The 20,660-nt window shown below is 36.8% G+C and overlaps 1 protein-coding gene across 1 annotated transcript in view; it reads right to left on the reverse strand.

The window, feature by feature from the left end:
• Nucleotides 1–20,660, reverse strand: part of KCNK2 (potassium two pore domain channel subfamily K member 2) — a gene marked incomplete at both ends in the record, with an annotated part of 95,599 nt that overhangs the window by 4,343 nt on the left and 70,596 nt on the right. Inside the window, 3 exons of the mRNA XM_079532980.1 lie at nucleotides 10,691–10,830; nucleotides 17,882–18,068; nucleotides 20,164–20,324. Coding sequence (XP_079389106.1) covers nucleotides 10,691–10,830; nucleotides 17,882–18,068; nucleotides 20,164–20,324 — 488 coding nt within the window. The remainder of the gene's footprint in view (nucleotides 1–10,690; nucleotides 10,831–17,881; nucleotides 18,069–20,163; nucleotides 20,325–20,660) is intronic.

The following is a 20,660-nucleotide window of genomic DNA, read 5'->3' on the forward strand; positions in this document are numbered from 1 at the left end:
AATATAATGGAACTAGGAAAAAAAAAAAAAAAAAAAAAAAGGACAATAAATAAGCATTCTTTCACTTTTCCTGAAAAAAAAAAAAAAAGATACCAAAGCAAAACAAAACCCAAACATCTAAATTAATAATAACCTAAAACTCTGGTCTAGGCCAAGCCTCTCAGCCAGTATCACTGATGAACTGATAAGATCAACTTCTTCCCTGTTAATATTCATCACCACCAATTAAAAAAGAAAATTTGAAGATATTGAAGAACCTGATATGAAGAAATTCTCCATATTTGTCTGGAGTTTGGCGACCTTTCTGGACACTTTATGAACAGATAGCCAAATAACACAAACAGAATTGTCCATCTCTCAGTAAGCACACACAACCTATTAACTGCAATCTGGACAATACAAGTCACATAACTATTACACGTGAATAGTCCATACTTTGAATTAAGTCACAACTGTAGTAAAACAAACAAAAAGCAGAAATATCTCCTTGAATAGACCAAATTGAATACACGCTGTTCTAAGCTCTCCTTAACTTTGCTTGGAAAACCCCAATACGAAAGTGTAACCAGTTGATCTACTTGTGTTTACACAGACAGAAGATACGTTGCCTGGAGAGACATACATGAGGTGAAATATCTGATATGCTTGGGAGAAGCTATAGCAGTGAGCACCAAACTGTAAAAATAGACGTTACATATGTTATACAAGAAATCATGACTAAATGTATTTTTAATTTTTTTTTTTTTTTTTTTTTTTTTTTTTTTTTGCATACAGATTGCATACAATTTAGAATGGCCGTGATGTTAGTGCAAACCAAAAAGAAAAAAGAAATAAAGAGGGAGCAGCTGAGCAGGAAGTATCCATCTGACTATTTTAGAAAAAAAAAAGTGGCTGTCCTTACTGATACTTTTAATGCTGTAGATGATCCTCAGTATATGATTTCTAACATTTATACCTAATGCATTCTCCAATTTCTCAGCTTCCCCCCCCCCGAAGTACTTTCCTATTACTTCAGAATAACACAACCAATTAACCTCTCCATGATCTGCTACTCTGCAACAAAACTAGAAAGAGCATGTACATATCACATTATGCACTCAGCAGAGTAGAGTACATAACATTTTGTCTTAGGTTTCAAGAAACTCATCCAAGCCTTCTCAGAAATTTGTCTCAGAAAGTCTCACCTAAAAACTGAAATAAAAAATAACTTGGTACAGACAGTCTTGATGTATTTAACAATGCAGCTGCTGGGTGGGTTGGTTCTGTGGGCAGGTTTGTCTCTCTGCCTTCTCATTTTCCTGCAGTCCTGGGTAAGCAAACACCACTTCCTTCTGCCTGAACTACCGCTGGCCACAAATGTATGTTCATTTTTGCAGAATAGAAAAAAAAAAATAGGTTTGACAGACATTTTGTTTGAAGCCCATGCTTTTCCTGCATCTTAAGAATTTATAGTTCAATTAAATAAATTCCCATCCCCAGAATACTGCTCTTAATATTTCTAATTATAGCATTATTAGAGAACATCCAAACCTCACTGCCCTGTAGCAGAAGTAGAGAAGACTGCTACTTGTCTTTAAAGGTAAAACAAGACAGGAGCAAAATACAACAGAAAGACCACAGACTGTACAGAGATGTCTAGGCTGAGCTTTCCCAGGTATGTAACCACTATTTTATGCTCCTTCTTTCTTCCCAGGACTCAGTTCTGTAAGAGAGAACTCTTCTACATCACATCTTTAACACAGCAAACTTTAATTTCAAATTGAATGTCGCAAGTAAAGCATTATTTCTTCTCTCCTTTGGTATCCCCGATGGGTATATTAAACCCTTTTTTCAAAGCCAAGTACTAGATGGGAAAGATTCTACTTTGTAAAATTGCTATCTTCTAAAGTAACATTTAAATTACTTAGACAGTGGTATTTTTCTGCACACAGTGGTCAGAAATGCTCTCCCACTGGCAACTGGATTATTCAGTCATTCAACAAATAACATTTGTGAGTTCATTCCAGTGAGCAACGTCTGTTTGCTTTCACCCACAACTTCCATGAGTGCAGCTGATGCCTTGGATGAAACAAACCACAGTAGTTAAAGGGAATGCAGACAGCTCATGAATTTTGATTATTTTGTTGTGGAGAAGCATATATGGAGACATCTGTGGGAGTGTATTTCATGGAGATAATGACAGATGGCAGATACAGAAATGCTCTTTTGCTCTATCATGGTCCAATTCAACTAAATAGGAACAGGTAGCTTACAATATACTTTTTTTTTCCTTTGGCAAAAACAGATCAAAATAAATCATGCATTGGGCTTTTTTTTCCTCCTTTGTTTACCTTTTTTGTTTGTTTCCCTCCCCAGAAATATAAACACTCCTATGGTAGGTACTGCCCCAGAACTATTCCTCATATTGTTCATAAGTCAATTCTTTGCATAGAGTTACAAGAGTTACATTTGATGACTGTACACTAACTATTGGCCTGATTCTCTCCATTCGTAGCATTTCATCTTGTTAATAAAATTTCAAGCATAAAGAAAAATGTAAGCATCTCCTTTTAACAAAATCAGTCATTTTATTCAGTTGACTCATCTACCTCAGAAAGCTATCCAACCTCTCTCAACCTGATGGAACTGAATGACGCCCACCTCTATTAACCACAAGAAACTACCAAAGCTAACGTGAAGCTCTATCGGCTGACTTTAATATGATTCAGGACAACATTTATTCTCTGTCTACACTCTACAGCCCATGACTTTGCTGTGGCCAGAAATAGCAAACATTTTAAGAATTTTAGTACAAGCATAATGAAATCCAAGTCACAAGCAGCTGAAAGGCTCTGTCTTTTAAATTTCTTCCACAGGAAAAAGACGACTTCAGTAAGTTCACTGGGTTTTACTTTATTTTTCCTCACAGTGCTATACTAAAAAGAACAAAGAAAAGGCTTAATGTAGACTCGATACTAAGAATAGGATGGTTATTGTGACTACAGGGTCAGGTCTCACCAAAAATTGTTTAATCCTAAAATTCCCAATGTTAATATCTGAGGTAATATTTTGTGAAATATTAAATCTCCACTTTAATTTCACAACTTGAGTATTACAGCTACATTACAATTCATTCCCTCTACAGAAAAATATTCCATAATTTCTACAGTGTTTTTTATCCATTATTAGAAAATGCAATTTCCTCACTATCAACACAGCTTCTTGAAGATTCAAGGTTATTCTGCTGGACTGGCTTTGTCTGGTGATACTTCCACAGGAGAGCTAGCATATGTGAACTTAGATGTTTGCTCTGAGATTACCATAAAAAAAAAGTTTTTAAAAAGTTAGCCTTCAGGAATATTAATCATGAAGATGTGGGCTGAACAGATTCCAGACTAAATATCACTATCAGTAGAGTTAAATCACAGATACTTTTGTCTTAGTAACTTAGAGGATCAATTACATCTTGTCTCAAAAATAAAAATGAAAATCAAGATCTCCTAATATAAGTTACAGTAACCCACGTTCAAGGAAACTTCATGTGTAATTAACTCTGAGAAACACCGCTGATATGACTGATCTTTTTAATTAATTTCTATCTTATTATGAAGTGTAAGTAATTTGCTCTAGTTTTAATTTTTGGGGATAGCTCTCGTCATTACTGCTTGGTTGAATTCAACCTGAAGGCATTTTATCCCTCCCATGTCAGCACAGTGAGGAAATGGGGAGCACTGGGGAAGAGTTGGGGCTGACAGACAACATGCCTAGAGTGCCACTTTGTTAAGAGTTGTATTTGTTTAAAATTTCTGTTGTAATCAACACCACACCAGCATCAGTCTGGGATATGGTGGAACTTATGCAAAAAAAAAACAAAACAGCCATCACTAAAAGGCTTTTTTTTTTTTTTTTAATCCTCAACGAAGAGGTGGGATATAAACATGGACCATACCAGCACGATAACAACAGAGATGTTACTTTTGTGTGTGTTGTGTGATGAATCTGAGGCTAATTTAAGCAAACACAGTGTATAGGAAGTACGGAAAGCTCGGGAAAGACATCTCAAAAAATGAAGTGTGAAAGTCTATTAGCAGACTAGTTCACTTAAGATTAATAGAAAAACATGTCCTTTCATATTCTGTACTGCACATAATACAACCATGGACTTGCAAAAGAGTGACTAATATAGAAACTCTTGCTATGGCAGGACCTAGAACACCACCAGGACAGCTTACAGTCAGTTTTTGGAAGGAGATGAAATTTAATTCAAAACCAAGTCAGCCATTTCTTCCTTCTGACACCATGACCACCATTTGTCTGAGACTAAAAAAAGTTTATGGAGGGGACTGTGCTATCATCATGTTTTATCTTATTGGGGAACTTTTTTTTTTTTTTTTTTTTTTTTTTTTGCAAGTTTTGTTTGTGTGGGGTTTTGGGTTTTTTGGCCCTGTTGAGATTCAGGTTTGGCAGTATTTTATGACCTAATAGTTTGTGTTCTTTCCCATCTGACTCAAATTAGTAGGAAAAAAACAGTTTTTTGAATGCTGCAATTCTTTCTCAAATATGCATTTCCGCACACTCTTAAACCTAGGCAGGCTTCTCTTGCTTTGCTGTTTTTGTAGCCCTCTGCATTCCCCTTGAATGTTAGGCCACAGAGCCAGGGACTGTTTTCTGGTAATATTCCTTTCAATAACATCTGTAGCTGTAACACCGTGTTCCTACAGAAATTCAACAACCGCCTGCTGGCGCATCCTAGAATCGTGTCACCCCCATTAATCACTGCCTTGTAAAAGGATTTCACTTGCAGTTGCTTTCACGCTACGACTGCCTCCCACAAATATTTCTCCAGTTCAGCACTTTCTAGGAACAGGCTTGCACCAAGTCAGTCTGCCCAATACTTTGAGCTTGTGAATGGATGCATTTTAGCACTACTGAAACTTCCTTTGGCCTTGTTGTTGGGTTTTTTTGGTTGTTGTTGGTGGTGGCTTGTTTGTCTCTACAAAAAGGAAAAGCCCCGAGTTGTTTTCCTTGATAGAAGCTGCTCCATCTTGCTTAAAGCAATCTGCAAGGGATCAGCAATACACAATGAATCAGCAGTGGTTTCACGCCTTTGTATAAAGCGTCTGATTAGCAGGCTGTAGAGCTATTTTAATCATCTACATCTCCAACTCAGTGGATGGGTGCAAGTGCCACACTGCAAGCTCTTTGTCACTGGAAGAAAATCTCAGTCATCACCCTCACTGAGCAGGTTCTGAGGCCTGTTTGCCTGCAAGGCCAATACAATTCACTGAAATCTTGCAAAATTGTATCGCACTTCTCCAGCAAGCTAAAGACCATTCATTATGCAGTCAAATAAGCACCAGAGCTGTTGCCAAATCAGGTGTAGAGTACTGCAGAGAAACCAGGAAGGGGGCCAGGGGAAGATGAAGGGTAAAAGAAGGCCAGTATTTTCAGCAAAGAGTAGCTCAGATGTTTTGTGAAGTCAGACTTGACTTTTTTTTTTTTAATATACATATAATATTTTTTTAATATACATGTAATATTACAAGACAGAGATACCATGATACCATGCCATTCCATGTATACAGTTTACATTTAAGGTCCTCCCACGGTGGATATGAAAGATGGATTCATATTCCCTTAAGGCTGGGACCCATATGTTTAACCTTAAGCTACAGTAAAATGAAAAGACAATAAATACTACAGAGTGCAATAATCCATGGTATCATCATGACAAGACTAATTCTGTTTTGACAGACATGAGTGACAGGTCTGCTGCTGATGCCAAAGAGATTAAACAGAGTGATGATTCAGATGAGTCAAATTGTTTATAAATACCAAAGATAACATTTGCCTCTTGAGCTTCCTGAGTGAGTATGCTATTTTTCATGAAGTTTTAGACCTGGTCATTAAAGAGGGATCCATATCATTCAGTTCAAAAGAAGGACACCCAGCATGAAAATCACTTGTCCAAACAGAGCTGATGTCTAACACTCTTGATATTCAAAGAGAACTTGCTTGTAGAGGATGCAATTCATCTCACACAGTAGATGTCTTAAAATGAAATGGATATGCTAGAAACACCATTTCCTTGCACTAACTAAAGGCAATGTAGATGACTAAGTCAGAAGTTACTCTCTACAGTGGAGATTAATTCCACCTTCATTGATTTGAATGGAGTCTGGACTAAAGTTTCACAAGGAATACTGTGAGCCAAAGGGGTGTTTATTTATTTAAGGAACCTTATTTTAAAAATAAAAATTTGAAATGTATAGCCTAAGTGACTAAGGTTCTTGGTTGGGAAGTCATTTTTGCAGGACATACTGAAATTCAGAAGCTGCTGCATACCGAGGCAAAAAATGTGATGAAAAATCCTGCTGAAATATTACCTTTCAAAGAGACTAAAATCAGGAGACTTCATAGTTCTCTGAGTAATCAGAGCACAGAGAATAATGAAGAAGAGGGAGTTTATGGCAAGCTAGTATAGCTAAAGCTGAACTTCAGAGACAGATCGCCTACTTATGATTATAGCACACAGCATGTTCCAATGACTTTCTGACACTTCATCTATCTTACTGCATGAACTGCTTCCAGCAGCAGATCTATGCTTCTAAAACTCCCACTTCTATCTCTACTTGTCTTTCACTTCTCCCTTCATCTGATGCATTCAAAACTCTCAGGACTATTTCAAGAACCAAGACCACCTGAGCAACTAAAAGACATGCTGATTACTTGGATTTTAATATAAAAACAAAGCATTATAGTGGATCAAAGACTAGCTGATCAGATTTTTTTTTTTTTTTTTAAATCTCAGTTCCATTTGCATCTGACAAACATTTTGGCCCTATCCTGGAAAAAGGAAAAAAAAAAACAGGTTTTTTAATTTGCTGAAACAGTGAAATGCATTATTACCACCAACTCTTATGTAAATCTTTTTTTTATGAGCAATAAAGCTGCATTTGAAAAACAGGGAAACATGAACAGGTGTACAGATACTAGGTGATAGCCATGATCAACATGCCCATTCCTTGGATCGTGGAGGATTCCTTTCACAACATATACTCTACACTAGCACTTTTAAAATTATTATTTTTATTTTACTTCAGGCCACACAAAGAAGCACAAAGGAGGTTATTGCTGAAAACATGTCATATAGCTCAATTTTGGTTGTTCAGGGGAAGGAAACAAAGGGGCTTCTAAACACTTGCATCCTCTGTCTCCGTTCTGGCATCCAGTACAATTGAATAAGCTTGGGAGGTACCTGCCTTCAAAACTGGACCAAAAGAAATCAACTCTATCAATCACTACTGATTGATTTGCTCTCTCCTGTATCTGAAAGGGGTAAGCTAGTGGAGATTTCTTTTTTTTCTTTGTTTGTTTGTTTGTTTTGCATGAAACCTACAACACAAATCCCACAAGTCCTACATAAAACCTTATTTCTTGTGGACATTGATACCCACAGCAAGTAAAAGTCTCTTGACTGAAGACAACTTCCACAGTCAGGTGTTTCATTTGAAATATATTTAACTGCTTTAGTTCTAAAAATCCATTCACTATGATCTTGTAGATTTTACCTCAGCTTCTATCTCTCAGTAGATTTCAGTGTATAACTTCATTTTTACAGATAAAGGCTTCTTCTGGTTATAACGAGCTATTTTTCCCCAATGATAGAAAGTTACCTCAAAAAAAAAAAAAAAAAAAAAAGTATAAAGGCATGCTTATGACTAGGATTTTCCACTGCACTTCTACTATCAGAACTACAGATAAGTTCTGCTATAATCTGCATCCACAGCATCTGGAACAGACCATCATAAATTTAAGCTTAACTGAAAAAACAGGCAATACATGAAATTTAGTCTCCTCTGACTTCTGCTGGCACAGAGAAGACTAAATTTCCACTGAACTGCCTTGGCTTCTTCACTCGAATTTTCCTTGATAGATAACAAAGATGAGCTGAGCAGCAGTTTTTAAATCATGAAATGCTACTTGTAAAGCCAACACAATGCTTCTGTTAATCAGACAGTTAATCTGTCAGCAGAATGCAGGATACTTGTACATAAATTCCCTTCTACAAAATCAGCACAGAATCCAGAAGTAATTTCTCTTATTTTCTAACTAGCACAAAGGTTATGCTTTGCCAGTTTTCTCAAATCAGTCTCAGTCATTTCTGATACTGTAGCATCTATTGCCAGAATATTTTCTTTCTGCTACAGATTTTCTCAGACACATTTAAGCAATGGGTTAAAAAGCAGGGGAACACTTCTGAACATGAGGGATATGATTAATTGAACAAATGGTACCAATTATGTTATGTCTGTCTTTAATCTAACCTAAAACACATGAGACACTTGTTTACAGCAAAGTCCTGAATACCTGCATCAGCCAAGAGAATTTGGTTATATTTGAAGAATGAGGCTTTCCTTTCTGTAGACAAAATGAATATGTTTGTTTAGGCTACAAAGGTGAGAAAGAGTGGAAAGAGGAAATGGGAGATACATTCCTGATGCCTGAGGAAAGTTTGGCATAGCACTGTGCTGCATAACCTGGCAAATGGAGTATTGCTTCATATAAATAGTATTATATATTTTATATGCTAAAGAGGCCCATGACTCTATTAAATTCATGTTTCTTTAAAGCTTATCCAAAATGAGTCTATGTTGAAATATCTACAGTATTAAAAAAACCCAAGACATTATAAAATCGACACTTTGGTAATATATTGTCATTGTAATAACATGGATAACGAGAGATTCTAAATAAGATTAAGATCCTCAGTGCTATGTACAATTATGTAGTCAAGATAGCATCTTATCCAGATATCTTTCTGTCTAATTGAACAGCTTGAGAAAAGAAAGATTAAAGACCAAATTCATTTTAGAAAGTATCGTGAAGAACTAGACTGTTCCACTAGTGTATGAAGAAGGGCAACAGAACCAAGCCTAAGCAGGGCATTTTTCATAGTCCCAAGTTATAGTGCATTAGTCATAATGCCATTTTTCCCTCCAAGAACCTAGGAAATAAATGCAGCTTAGGAAATGCTCCAAGCTAAGAACTGTTAAACTCTAAGAGAGTGCACTAGGGAAATACTACGTGTACTTGTCCAACTCCTTCCCCATGCAGAGGAAAGCACGGGCTAGGTGGCCTTATTTCTTAAGTGCAAAACAATAAATTTCAACAATGCCAGCTAATCACGTTTGACGTGATCTGTTGGTTTCCCTGCAGACAGTGGAAATAATACAGGCTGGATGGTAAAGTTGCCCACTGTGTTTATCCAGAATTCAAGATTGTGAACCTGGATATTGTTGAATTTGCAAATAAAAACACATTATAACTGCTGCTTCATATTTGTGAATGTCATTAGTAAAGTTACTTGTGTGAACTATAAATATCCTTTGAAATTTGCAGAGCAAAAGATCAGTTCCAATACTCGTTAAATAAAATGGATCAAATAAACATTGCGCTCTGCTTCAGAGCTACATCCTCTCATTATTTAGCTGCTTATTCTTTTATGGGAATAAGAGTTTATGAAATTCTCAGTAAAAACATGCTTAAAACATGCCTGCTGCATCACTCTCACTAGCTGTAAGAACTCGCAGCATAGCAAAGAGGATGCTTCTCCCTACTGACCTCACAAAATGGGTTTACTAATCCTGCCTACTGCCACCATCACTGCTCCCCTATAGTTAGGAGGAAGCAGGGACCCTGAGGGGCCCAGCGAGCCCATAACAGGTGAAGATGTACAGGCATAAACTACTCTTTATAGTGAGGTCTTTGGAACTCACAGTTTGTCAAGTTTACAACTAAGCATTGATGATGCACCCTACAGCCAGGAAGACAATTTAAAGAAATATAAGTAGCAGGCACAGTAACCAGCACATTCATTCAACAGTAGCAACAAAGATTCTTTATATTTGATTAACACAAATGAATTGATATGTGCAGAGGAATTGAAGTTGAAGCAGAGGGAAATGATATATTGCTTAAAACAAAAATTATTTATAAAGCTTCTAATGAAGCTCAAACCGTGCCAGCTGTAACCAAAGGAAATTTTACTTATCCTTTAACATTTTGAGAAGTCAGAACATTTTCTTAAGTGACAACATTTAAAGTAAAATATTATATATGATGAATACATATTTACAATATACAGAATATACAGAAGTATATTTTAACTGAAAACAACACGCCTTACTACAAATAGCTATGCATGCAGCTGAAAATAATCTAGTAAAATACACCCAGGCACATTTAAGTAATGCATTTTAATACCTGACAAGATATGAAAGACTTATTCTCTTAGTACTATAAGATGGTGAAAGGTATATTGTATATAAATTTCTAGAGCTTTTTTATTTTTCTTTCTATGCTCACACCCCATAGAGAAACAATCAAAGCAGAATAATTTTTGTCTCAGGAATTAAGGACTTCATTCTCCCATTTAGAATAATTCTTTTAGAAAATCTTCTTCCGTAAGTCAGGTACAAATGTGCATACACATTTAATTTAAGACAGTTTACCTAAATCCATATGCAGTCATACAAAAAAAAAAACACATCACAGAATGTTTGACTAGGCTAAAGTAAAGATTCAATTTGTGCTATGGCATATACTTAGCACGGAAACAGTTTTTTTCCCATTCCCTAAGAGCAAAAGGGGTTATACATTCACCTGACTTATAAAGTTTTATAAAGCAACATTCTGGAAATGTTCTTACCTCTTCTTTCGTCTTTTTTGATATGACTCTTAGCCAGTCTCCAATCATGCTGAGAACAGCTGCAAAGTAAGCAAGCCCAACAAGGATCCAGAACCACACCACTGGCTTATAAAAATCTAGGTACTCAATATCTGATCCTCCTGAAAAACAATGAAGTTAAAAATAGAGCACATTTAGTTGTTATAGGTGCAAAACTATTTTAAAATTAATTCTTTTCCAGAAGTCCTATTTCTTCCACTTTCTTACTACTGCAAAAATTTATAGCAAAATATGTCATTGTTAAGACATCACAGTCTAAATTCCCCCGTCGCTGAAAAACTTTTGAGATCAGCAGTAGTATGCAAATTGTACACAATGGTTCCTAATCTTTCAAATAATGAAAATGAACACTGAGAAATTGATTCAGTTTCTGAGATATTATTTAAGTTAGAGGTTACTGTGGATAGCCTGAATGAAAGAACTTCCCACCTTCTTCAAACATGCATGCTGTACTAAATTTGAAGTGTTGTTCTGCAATACATAATACATTCAAACATTGAGAAATCTGACTTGCTAGGACTTAGAAACACATCTCCATTACATGAGTCCTTTAACTCTAGTAAAGAATAGCACCAGCATTGAGAAGTGCCCCTGTTGGGCAGTCAGACACTGCCATCTCCATTTTACAGTAGAAGAAATCAGTCTACAGGGACTTGAGTTGAACTCAAGAAAATGGAGATAATACAGTTGGCAGCTGAAGGCAGCTTTTTTGAATCCCACTACCTTAAGAACCAGACACTTTCTTTCTTCCAAGTGTTGAAGTGAAAAAAGAAAAAAAAGGGGGGGAATAAATTTCAGAGATGCTGTAATGGAACTTTTATGTCCAACACAGCTATAAAGAACAGATGCATAATTTCCCACAAAGAACAAAAAAAAAAAAAAAAAAAAAGGTTATGTTCATCCAGAGCTCTCAGACAACACAAACTAACTCATATTTCACATCCCACAGTACAATAAAACAAGCCTTAAGCTTGCAAGTCAGCTATACCCTGTTAAATAAAATCATACCCTTCATTTGGGCTGCTGCAAAGAGAAGTTCGATTCATATTTCTGCCCACTGAAAAGGCCAAAGGAAAATGCTCTTTACCCCCCTTTCATGCCAAATAATAGTTTTCCCTGCTATTGTTATCTAATCATCACACAGGTTACAAGCAAATTTTACTGATTATTATCTTTGTGAGAAAGCCCTCATAGACAGAAGTTACTTTTCTCATATCAAGTCTTTTCATCAATAAAAACTGTTAAGCAGTAGTGGTTTAACTGCCTAAGAGATAAACCCATAATGCAATAAATAAATAAATATGGGTACTTAACATCTGCGCAGTTACAGGACAGTCTGAAATAGAAGACAGCCTACCTGCAAAAGTTTGAGTTCACCACACTTCAAGGCAACCAAATACCAGATAAAGCAATTTGTTAACAGCCACTTCATACCAACCCAGCAAAACAGGATTTACCCGTGTCTTTCCCCTGCTGCCATTCAAAAAGCTGTTGATTACCATGATGCATCAGAACTCTATCAGGAGCCATCCATGAACCTCACTCCTTAGTTCACGTTCTTCATCTACTTATATAGCGCACAAGGAAGTACAATACGAATACAAATTACTTCTAGAGTATAAAGTTTATAAATGGAAACTAGAGATCAAATATATCGGTCTGCAGGCAGCATTCCCTTCACCATGTCAATCCAATTTATTTATAGCAAGGTTAATTACCAGGTCAGGAGTTAGGACATCTTGATACTCAATATCTTTCTTTGCTTTCTGACCAGGAGATGGCCCCATCTAGCCATGCCTAAAGGAGTTAATCTTTCCAACTTTTGCAAGGAGTAGTCAAAACGCTCTAGAACAGCTTATCAGTTGTTTAGTTCATGAATTTTAAGGAGTCCTTGGGGGAGGTATCAATTTAATGAAAGACCATGGAGAAAAAAATATATTTAAGGATATTTGCCCTGAGATAACTCTTTCTCTATACATATGAAAAACAATTATATAAAGTAAACTTTCCTTTATTGATGCCATTCTTTTCCCTATTCTTTTTAAAGCTAACTAACCAAAAATTATTTCTCTGAAGTGTTTTTAGTTCACATTTTTCCTTCAAAACTGTAAGTAGAGAACATAAAAAGCTATTGGTACAGAGTATTGTAATTCCATATTAGTAGAAAACTTCTGGTTCACTCCAAACTTGGCTCTCCAGACCAGTAAAAGTCATTATTACTTCATATCAATAGTACAAATTGTGGGCACAGAGATGAAATTCACTTCAAACACATCTGAAATCAAGCATGCCCAACTCGCAGGCTGCCTGTGGCCCAGCCCAGCTCACAGTGTGGCCACTCCCTGCCCCACACCATGATGGTGATGGCTCTTCTGCTGAGCAGCATGGCTCAGCCCCAGCGTGGAACTGTCACTTCATAACAACCAAATACTGGTGTGTGATCAGCACCTCCTGGGCTGAAATCAGTGCCCTGTGCACAGTGCAGTGCTAACTCAAGTTACAGCAAATAAAGTCATGCATTTCTCTACACTGGTTAAACACAGCCCTGTGAACACAGGGAAATACGAAGCTGTGCTTTCCATTTTGATAAAGGAATTTGAGAATAGGCTTAAGATTGACTAAAAAATCATCAGTATTTTTGGTTGACTTGCAACTCCATTTTCAGTCGAATACATTAGCTACAAGTTTTCAAATGGAATGCATAGAGTTGCAATTAAAAATTTGGTCACATCTCTTTAACAGACTTTTATAAACCCTCTCTTACCAGAGAGGAATACCCCTCACCACTTATTCACATCACTGCTTTTGGGCAGTATCTACATTTGTGAACAAATAGAATAGTAGAAAATGGAGAGACGCTTCAGGATAAGAGCGCAGCTATAAGATAGCAACTATATTCCATGCTGCCCTACCCAGAAGTCAAGAGAGATACTGCATACTGACTCAAGCTTAAAGTAGTCTGCATGGTTCACGCAGACAGCCCCTATTACAGATGTGAAATGCTGAGGTGACAGAGCACTTCTAAATGCCAAAAAGACGCAATGCCAGCAGGAGCGAGTACAGTGTCTGGGTTGCTTTGACAAGTAGGTGAAGCGTTCCACTTTGGTGACATTAAATCTATCAGTGCTCTGGGTAAACTGTATCTCCAGCTGAGCAGACCCAGATAAACACATTAAAATGGCAACACGCATAATTCAGTTACAACCCAAAACAGTGAAAAAGCAATATTCTCAAAATCACAGATCAAAGGAAAAAGAACACTTCAGAAGACATTCTTAAAGCAGAGACTCACTTTAATTGCACTAATTTACTGCTTAACCTTATGAAATATCATTATGCTCCACTGTGAAACACGCTACTCATATGTTATTAATAATTTCTGATCTCCATATAATTCAGTCAACTTTTAGGCATCTAATCTACTTTGTATTTGATAGCTGCTAGACTCTCTTTTAGAAGCGTATGCAATAATTTTCAATTTGAACTCCAGTTAAAGGATTTAACTGCACATACAAACATTATATTGTCATGCTGTACATATTTTGACTTCATTGCTAACTTCGGTTAGCAACTTCCTTACACTAAAAAGAAACAAAAAAACATGATATGAAAAACTCTTACTTACCTCTTTTACAGAACATTAATAATAAGTTTGATATTTCTGTAGTATTAAAGTGTTTTTTTTTTTCTTTAAAACAAGAGGTGTTTGAATTAGTATGACATGATTTTCAAGAGAGAATCCTGGCTGTTCCTTTAGAACAGTTTTGTGTGTGTGTGTGTGTGTGTGTGTGTGTGTGAGAAAGTAGAATGGTAAACTTTCTTCAATTACAAAAAAAGCCTAAATAATAATAATGAGAAAATACAGGAATTAAAAAAAAAAAGTTAAAAATTCAGCTCCCATGCCAAAGAATCAACCCCATCAACCAAAAAAAAAAATAAATAAAAAAAAAAAAGTATCCAGTTTAAAAAAACAGAAAAATATTAAGCTTGTTTTTTGGAATAATGTCCATGTATTTTCTTGAACTTTGAATACAAAACCTGTTCGCCTTTTCCCTTCTTTTCCTGTACCTTGAATGATCAGCCTTTTATGTCTGCCTTAAGAGTTTTGCTGGTGGAAAAAAAAAAAAAAAGTTCTCCAAGGCTTCAAATCTAGTGGTGCCAGGCAGGCAGCAGCTCACTTCATGTTAGTGAAAAGTGACAGATACTGGAAGAAATCTCTTAACCCCAGTACAGGCTATAACCACCAAAACATTCCTATGTAGGTCTTGAAAACATGGGTTTTCCTCTGGGATGATGGTTCCCAGAAAGATAATATGATAATTACCAAAATATTTTGAAGTTTTTAAATCGTTTGGAATTTTGTTTTGTTTGAGGGAACTTTATGAAGTTGACAGTTATGAAATATCCCACGGAGCTCCAATATGCTACAAGAATTGCCAAATGCTTTATTTTTTCCTAGAAGTCCACTCCATTATAATCACAAATTGAAGTGCCACTGCCTACCACTCTGTTCTTGTTTTGACTGTCATTCTAAGTAGAAAACGGCAATTTACACCTCAAATATTATTGAAGAAACATGCCTTCTCAGCCAAAAAAATCATAAAAAGAACTAAATTAATGCCAGCTTGAGACTTTTTTTTCAGTTGCATTGCCACCTAGGCACTGAGAAGTGGACCGATGTGGAATTCTTCCTGCTTCATGACCCACCACCAATAATCAAAACCCAAAAATGTCATATGCTAGAGCCACAACAAATTCAGATGCTTCTGTCAGATGAAATACTTATGTTCTACCCTACAGCCTTTTACCCCATTACATGGGTAACTCTATACACTTGCTTAATCTCTGTTTAAGGCACTCAGCTTTTCTAAATGTTTTTAAGCGATAGAGTTCTGGATGAAGTCTGTAACAAAACAAGTGACATTTAGTGTCTGTGAGGTAGTTACGACTTATCTAAAAGAAAAAAAGCAGGTCAGTAATCATAAAGTCTGCTTACTAATTTGTTAACTTGCAATAGATTCTGGATGCTTTCTCAAAATTAATAAGGAAACCTAGTTATTCAGGTAAATATTACCAGCTTTATTGAGTACTTGCAGAATCCTTTTAAAAAAGCTAGAGGCCTCAATGCTGAACACAGCACTGCAGGTGGGGACAGAGCAGAAGGGGACAAACACCTCCTTTGGCTTATAGGTCACACCGTATTTCATGTTGCCCAGGAGACTTTTGGCTTTCCAACCTGGAAATGCTTGCTGTCTGCTCACATCGAGCTTCTCCTCAAGCAACAGCCCCAAATCCTTCTCCACAGGATTGCTGCTCTCAATCTATTCTCTGCCCAGCCTGTATTTGTGCTTGGAATTGCCCTAACCGAGGCGCAGGACTTGGCCTTGAATTTCATGAGGTTCACACAGGCCCATTTCTCAAATCTGCACAAGCCTCTCTGGATGGTATCCCTTCCCTCCAACCTGTCAAGTGCACAAATCAGTCTTGTACTCTGGTGATAAGAATGCACATTAGTCCACACAAAGAAGATGAAAGTCAATGAACTTATTGTCAACTTTGTCTCTGACAAAATACAATCCATTGGCCATGTTAGCCTCTAATGATAGAAGTGGTCTCAACCTGTTCTCTTTAGCATCTTCATTACAAGTACAAATCCAATTCCTACACTCTGAATCTCTAAGTCAATAACATTTTAGTACAAGTCTTGTGCAAATTGCTCTAAAAGGAAATAGAAAACATTCACAGCATTTTGATAGCACCATTACAGCAGAATTTCAGAACTAAAAATATGCTTAAAGACTATGAAAGGCCATGAGGTATAGAGCAACATAATTCAAGGGCATTCAATAGAAAGATAATGTGTTTCCTGGTAAAAATTAAAAAAACAAACAAACAAACAAAAAAAAACAAAAACCAAAAAACCAACGTAGAAACAAATTATGATATCAAGTGGTCTACAAATAGAAATCTGTGGAAATTTTATAATGAGAGTAACGATGAATGTACTCAGTGTTCCAGCTAGAGACAAATGGGCTATTTCACATAATGTATTACAGTAAATATCACTAGGTCTTCATACACAACTATTTTTATCCCCTGCCACACACATGCCCCACAGGAGAGAAAATTTAGAGCACCCAGACTCTGCTTCGAAACAGCATACATTTTTGATTTGGTGTAAGTCAGAATTTGTTCCAAACCACAAACTCCTGAAAACAAAATCAAAGTAAGAAAAACAATACGAGGAAAGAGAGAAAAAAAAGTCAGAGACATTCAAAAGAAATATAGAAGCATCACAAAAATAGTTACTAGAAGCTACTGGGCCTAAGACTCAAACGCTGGTTGCACTTGGACTCACACAATGGCAGTAACTCCAGATGGGACATGGAAGATGCTCACATCATGCGAATGTCTGAGATCTGTGCTTTCCTCCAGCAAAATAGCTCACTAACATTAGCCCTACACTTCTCTCCTCATCCCACTGCTGATATCAGCTGGAGTAAGCTCATTTCTATTACATCTGCCTGACACAAAGGCACCAGAACTGGGAGAGAGGCACCTCTCAAGTGTTGGTCGTGTCATTTATGGGATATGCTAAGCCTTCTTCTTATATTATAAAATACATATAAAAAGACAAATACATAGCAAACAAAGCACAGAAAGGTACAACAGTAACAGAGAAATTCAGTGATACAAGCAGAAATCTGGAAAAATCTGTTGAAAGGCAAAGATGCTCACAAAAACTGTGTTGTATAACAAAGCAATGTGACACAGCAATGTACTCCTGCTAAAGTAAAAATGTTCAGCAGACTAAAACACCATAATTCTTGCATACCTCACAGTCTGTGACTACAAAGATAATCTAGGATTAGGTAAAGCATCTTTTTGACAATACAGTAGAGAAAAAGAATTAAGATGCATAGAGAGAGACAGTCCCACCTCCTGCCTGTAGCTTGCAACATGATCTGAGGTTCTTCAAAGGACTTGAGACAAATATGATGAAAGGTAAAATTGGAAGAGATGGGCTAAAACACCTCCTCACCAGCCCCCCCCACAGAGTTGTGTCTATACCCCAAACCCACAAATAACATAAAAGCAAAACATATATAACTGTGCAAAACACTATAAGATAAAGTTATGAGAAAAAATTACCTGCAACATAATCACCGAATCCAATGGTAGTTAAAGTGATAACAACAAAGTAAATTGCATCTAGTGTGCTCCAGCCTTCTATGTGCTTGAATATAACTGCAGGAAGAGCAACAAACAGCACACAGCCAAAGAGTATGAATATTATTGTTGAAATAATGCGAATCTTTGTCTGACTCACGTTCCATTTCTATGGAAGAAAGAGAAGGGGAAAAAGAAGAAACTGTTGTTAATAAAACTGTGCTGCCATACATAAGCACCTATTACCCAATGTGAGCACATTATAGTTCTCAAACAGGAAAAAAAATAATAATCAAAGCATGGTTTTAATTTGAAAGTGTTTTCAAAGCAAACATGACTATCCTAGAAAACATTCTGAAGCAGGAAATGCAGAATAGCTCTTTACTCTTCATTGCGAATGGCTTTGTGGTCTGGGTGGGTGGCGTGTGTAACACGCATTGATGTTAACAGCTGATCACTCTAGCTTTGAATGAGGGCTAAGTATTTGAGTGAGCTTCAAGTAGTGTTTGCACTTGAGATGTCTGCTTTTTTCATTCATAAATACCTGACTAAAAATAGTGATTTTAACAGTATTTCTCTCTTTAATCAAATATGAGGGCTGCTCCAATAGCAATGCCTCCCATGAAATCATGGCCCTTTATATCAGAGGTGGACATCAGAGACATTATGGCAGTAGAGAAAAAACCTTCCGGACAATATTCCGTTACATTCTGTTGCTGTGGGACAGCCAGCACCAGAAGAGACTTCTGACAGAATGACTTCTGATGTGGAAGTGTGTGTGAAGCAAAAGTTTGTCACTGAATTCCTCCATGTAAAAAAAAAATATGGCACCCAGTGACATTCACCAACACTTGCTGAACAGTTATGGAGACCCAAGAGTGGATGTGAGCACAGTTAGGTAGTGGGTGGTGCATTTCAGCAGTGGTGACAGCAACGTGAAAGACAAGCCATGTTCCAGATAACCACAAATTACTACGATGCCATGAAATGAAAAGCATCTCAATCAGCTCATCCACACAAACTGGCGAATTATGACAAGGGAACTGTGTGCAGAGCTGACTGTCAGCTTTGATGCATTTGGAACGATGGTTGGCAATTCTGGAATATCCCAGAACTTGTGCCAGGTGGGTTCCACAAATGCTCACACAGAAACAGAAGGGCTGATGACAGGTTGCTGCATTCTTGCTGTATGCATACTGATATTACAGGGAACGGAAAAAAAAAAAAAAGAAAAAAAGAAAAAAGGAAATCCATTATCCCTGCGAGCAAGAGTCTAAGAGACCAAACAAATTGGTCTGATAGATTTTGTACTTTTAAAAACTGAAATTCCATTATAATAAAAAAGTGAAAAGGATAAAAATAAAGTGTGCTCATGGAACGTTCTTACCCTTTTTAGCCAAATCTCAATCAAAATTGCTGCTATTCATCAGCAACTTATTGGGGTTTGAACTGATGATTTCAAATTAAAAAAATGTGCTTTTTGTTAATACTGTCTTTCGAACTACTGTGTATGAAATGAACTTCCTTTGCTATAATTTTAGGTAGTTGGTTCTTAAGGCTACAGCTTAACATTATCAATATATGCATAAGTCTGTTGTGTCTCTTCCTCCACTTAGGCTGTGCCACTTTGCATGGAGTAACTAAAGATTCACAGGCCCGACAAAATGAAGGACATGAACCTTCATGCTGTGCTAAGTTTATCTGAAGCTGCACATACCTTAAGTCCAATGTCAGGCAAGTGACAGCAGGCTCTGTACCATTTAGGCCATCCTGCTACCCTGAACACGCAAAGCGTTAAGCAGTTACAGACCAGTAAATCTGGAAATATTCGTGTCTACAGACTGTGAGCATTTCTTCTCCTATGATGCCATCTGATTCTGAGAACTGCAGTTTTAAACTCAGACACCAGAGATCTTTGTGAATCAATGCAAAGGAACAGTAATTACCAGAAGTCAACACTACAGCTCAACCCCTCTTTTCCCCATGCCAGTGATTTCCTACCACGTACTGCACTACATTTGAAGGTAAACATCATAGCAAGGTAGGAGCATTTTAAGGGCAAAACAAAAATAAAATGTTTTGCTCCTCCTAACCATCACTATTATAGGAAATGTTGAACCATACCCAACTCTCAATAAACAGTGTTCAACATGTTCAGAGTTTGCAATGTTCTCCCTACCTTTTCTAGACATCTGGTTACAAGGATGGGCTGTACCCTGTGCATTACACATGCTAAATTTAGAACAATCTGCCAGCATACTCACAACAAAGGTATCTTCTACTTTGGCAATTCCTTTTCCAAAGATTGTCCCTAGTTGATCTCCAACACCAGCCAAGAGAAAACCAAACAGGGGAATTCCCAGTAAGGCATAGATGATACAGAATATCTTTCCACCTTGTGTGCGTGGGGAGATGTTTCCAAAGCCTAAATTACAAACAACTTGAGATGTTTAAAAAGAAGTTACACGTATTACATTGCACATTTGTAAAGGACTACAGGAACAGAACAGTTGCAAACAAGTCCTACTAGGTTAACCACATAACACAGAAGACATTGTGGAAAAAAAAATCAAATGAAAATATGTTGTTAAATTCTCTTTGAACTAAAATTAAACTGCTGTACAATTCACTTTTTTTAATACTCTATACATACTACAGAGAAACAAAATCTCAACAGAAAAATAAATCATATATACACACACACACATTATATATACACATATATTTATAAATTACAACTTCCCACATCTACTAGATACAG

The sequence above is a fragment of the Tetrao urogallus genome (assembly GCF_951394365.1).
Source record: "Tetrao urogallus genome assembly, chromosome: 2".
Taxonomy (NCBI): Eukaryota; Metazoa; Chordata; class Aves; order Galliformes; family Phasianidae; genus Tetrao; species Tetrao urogallus.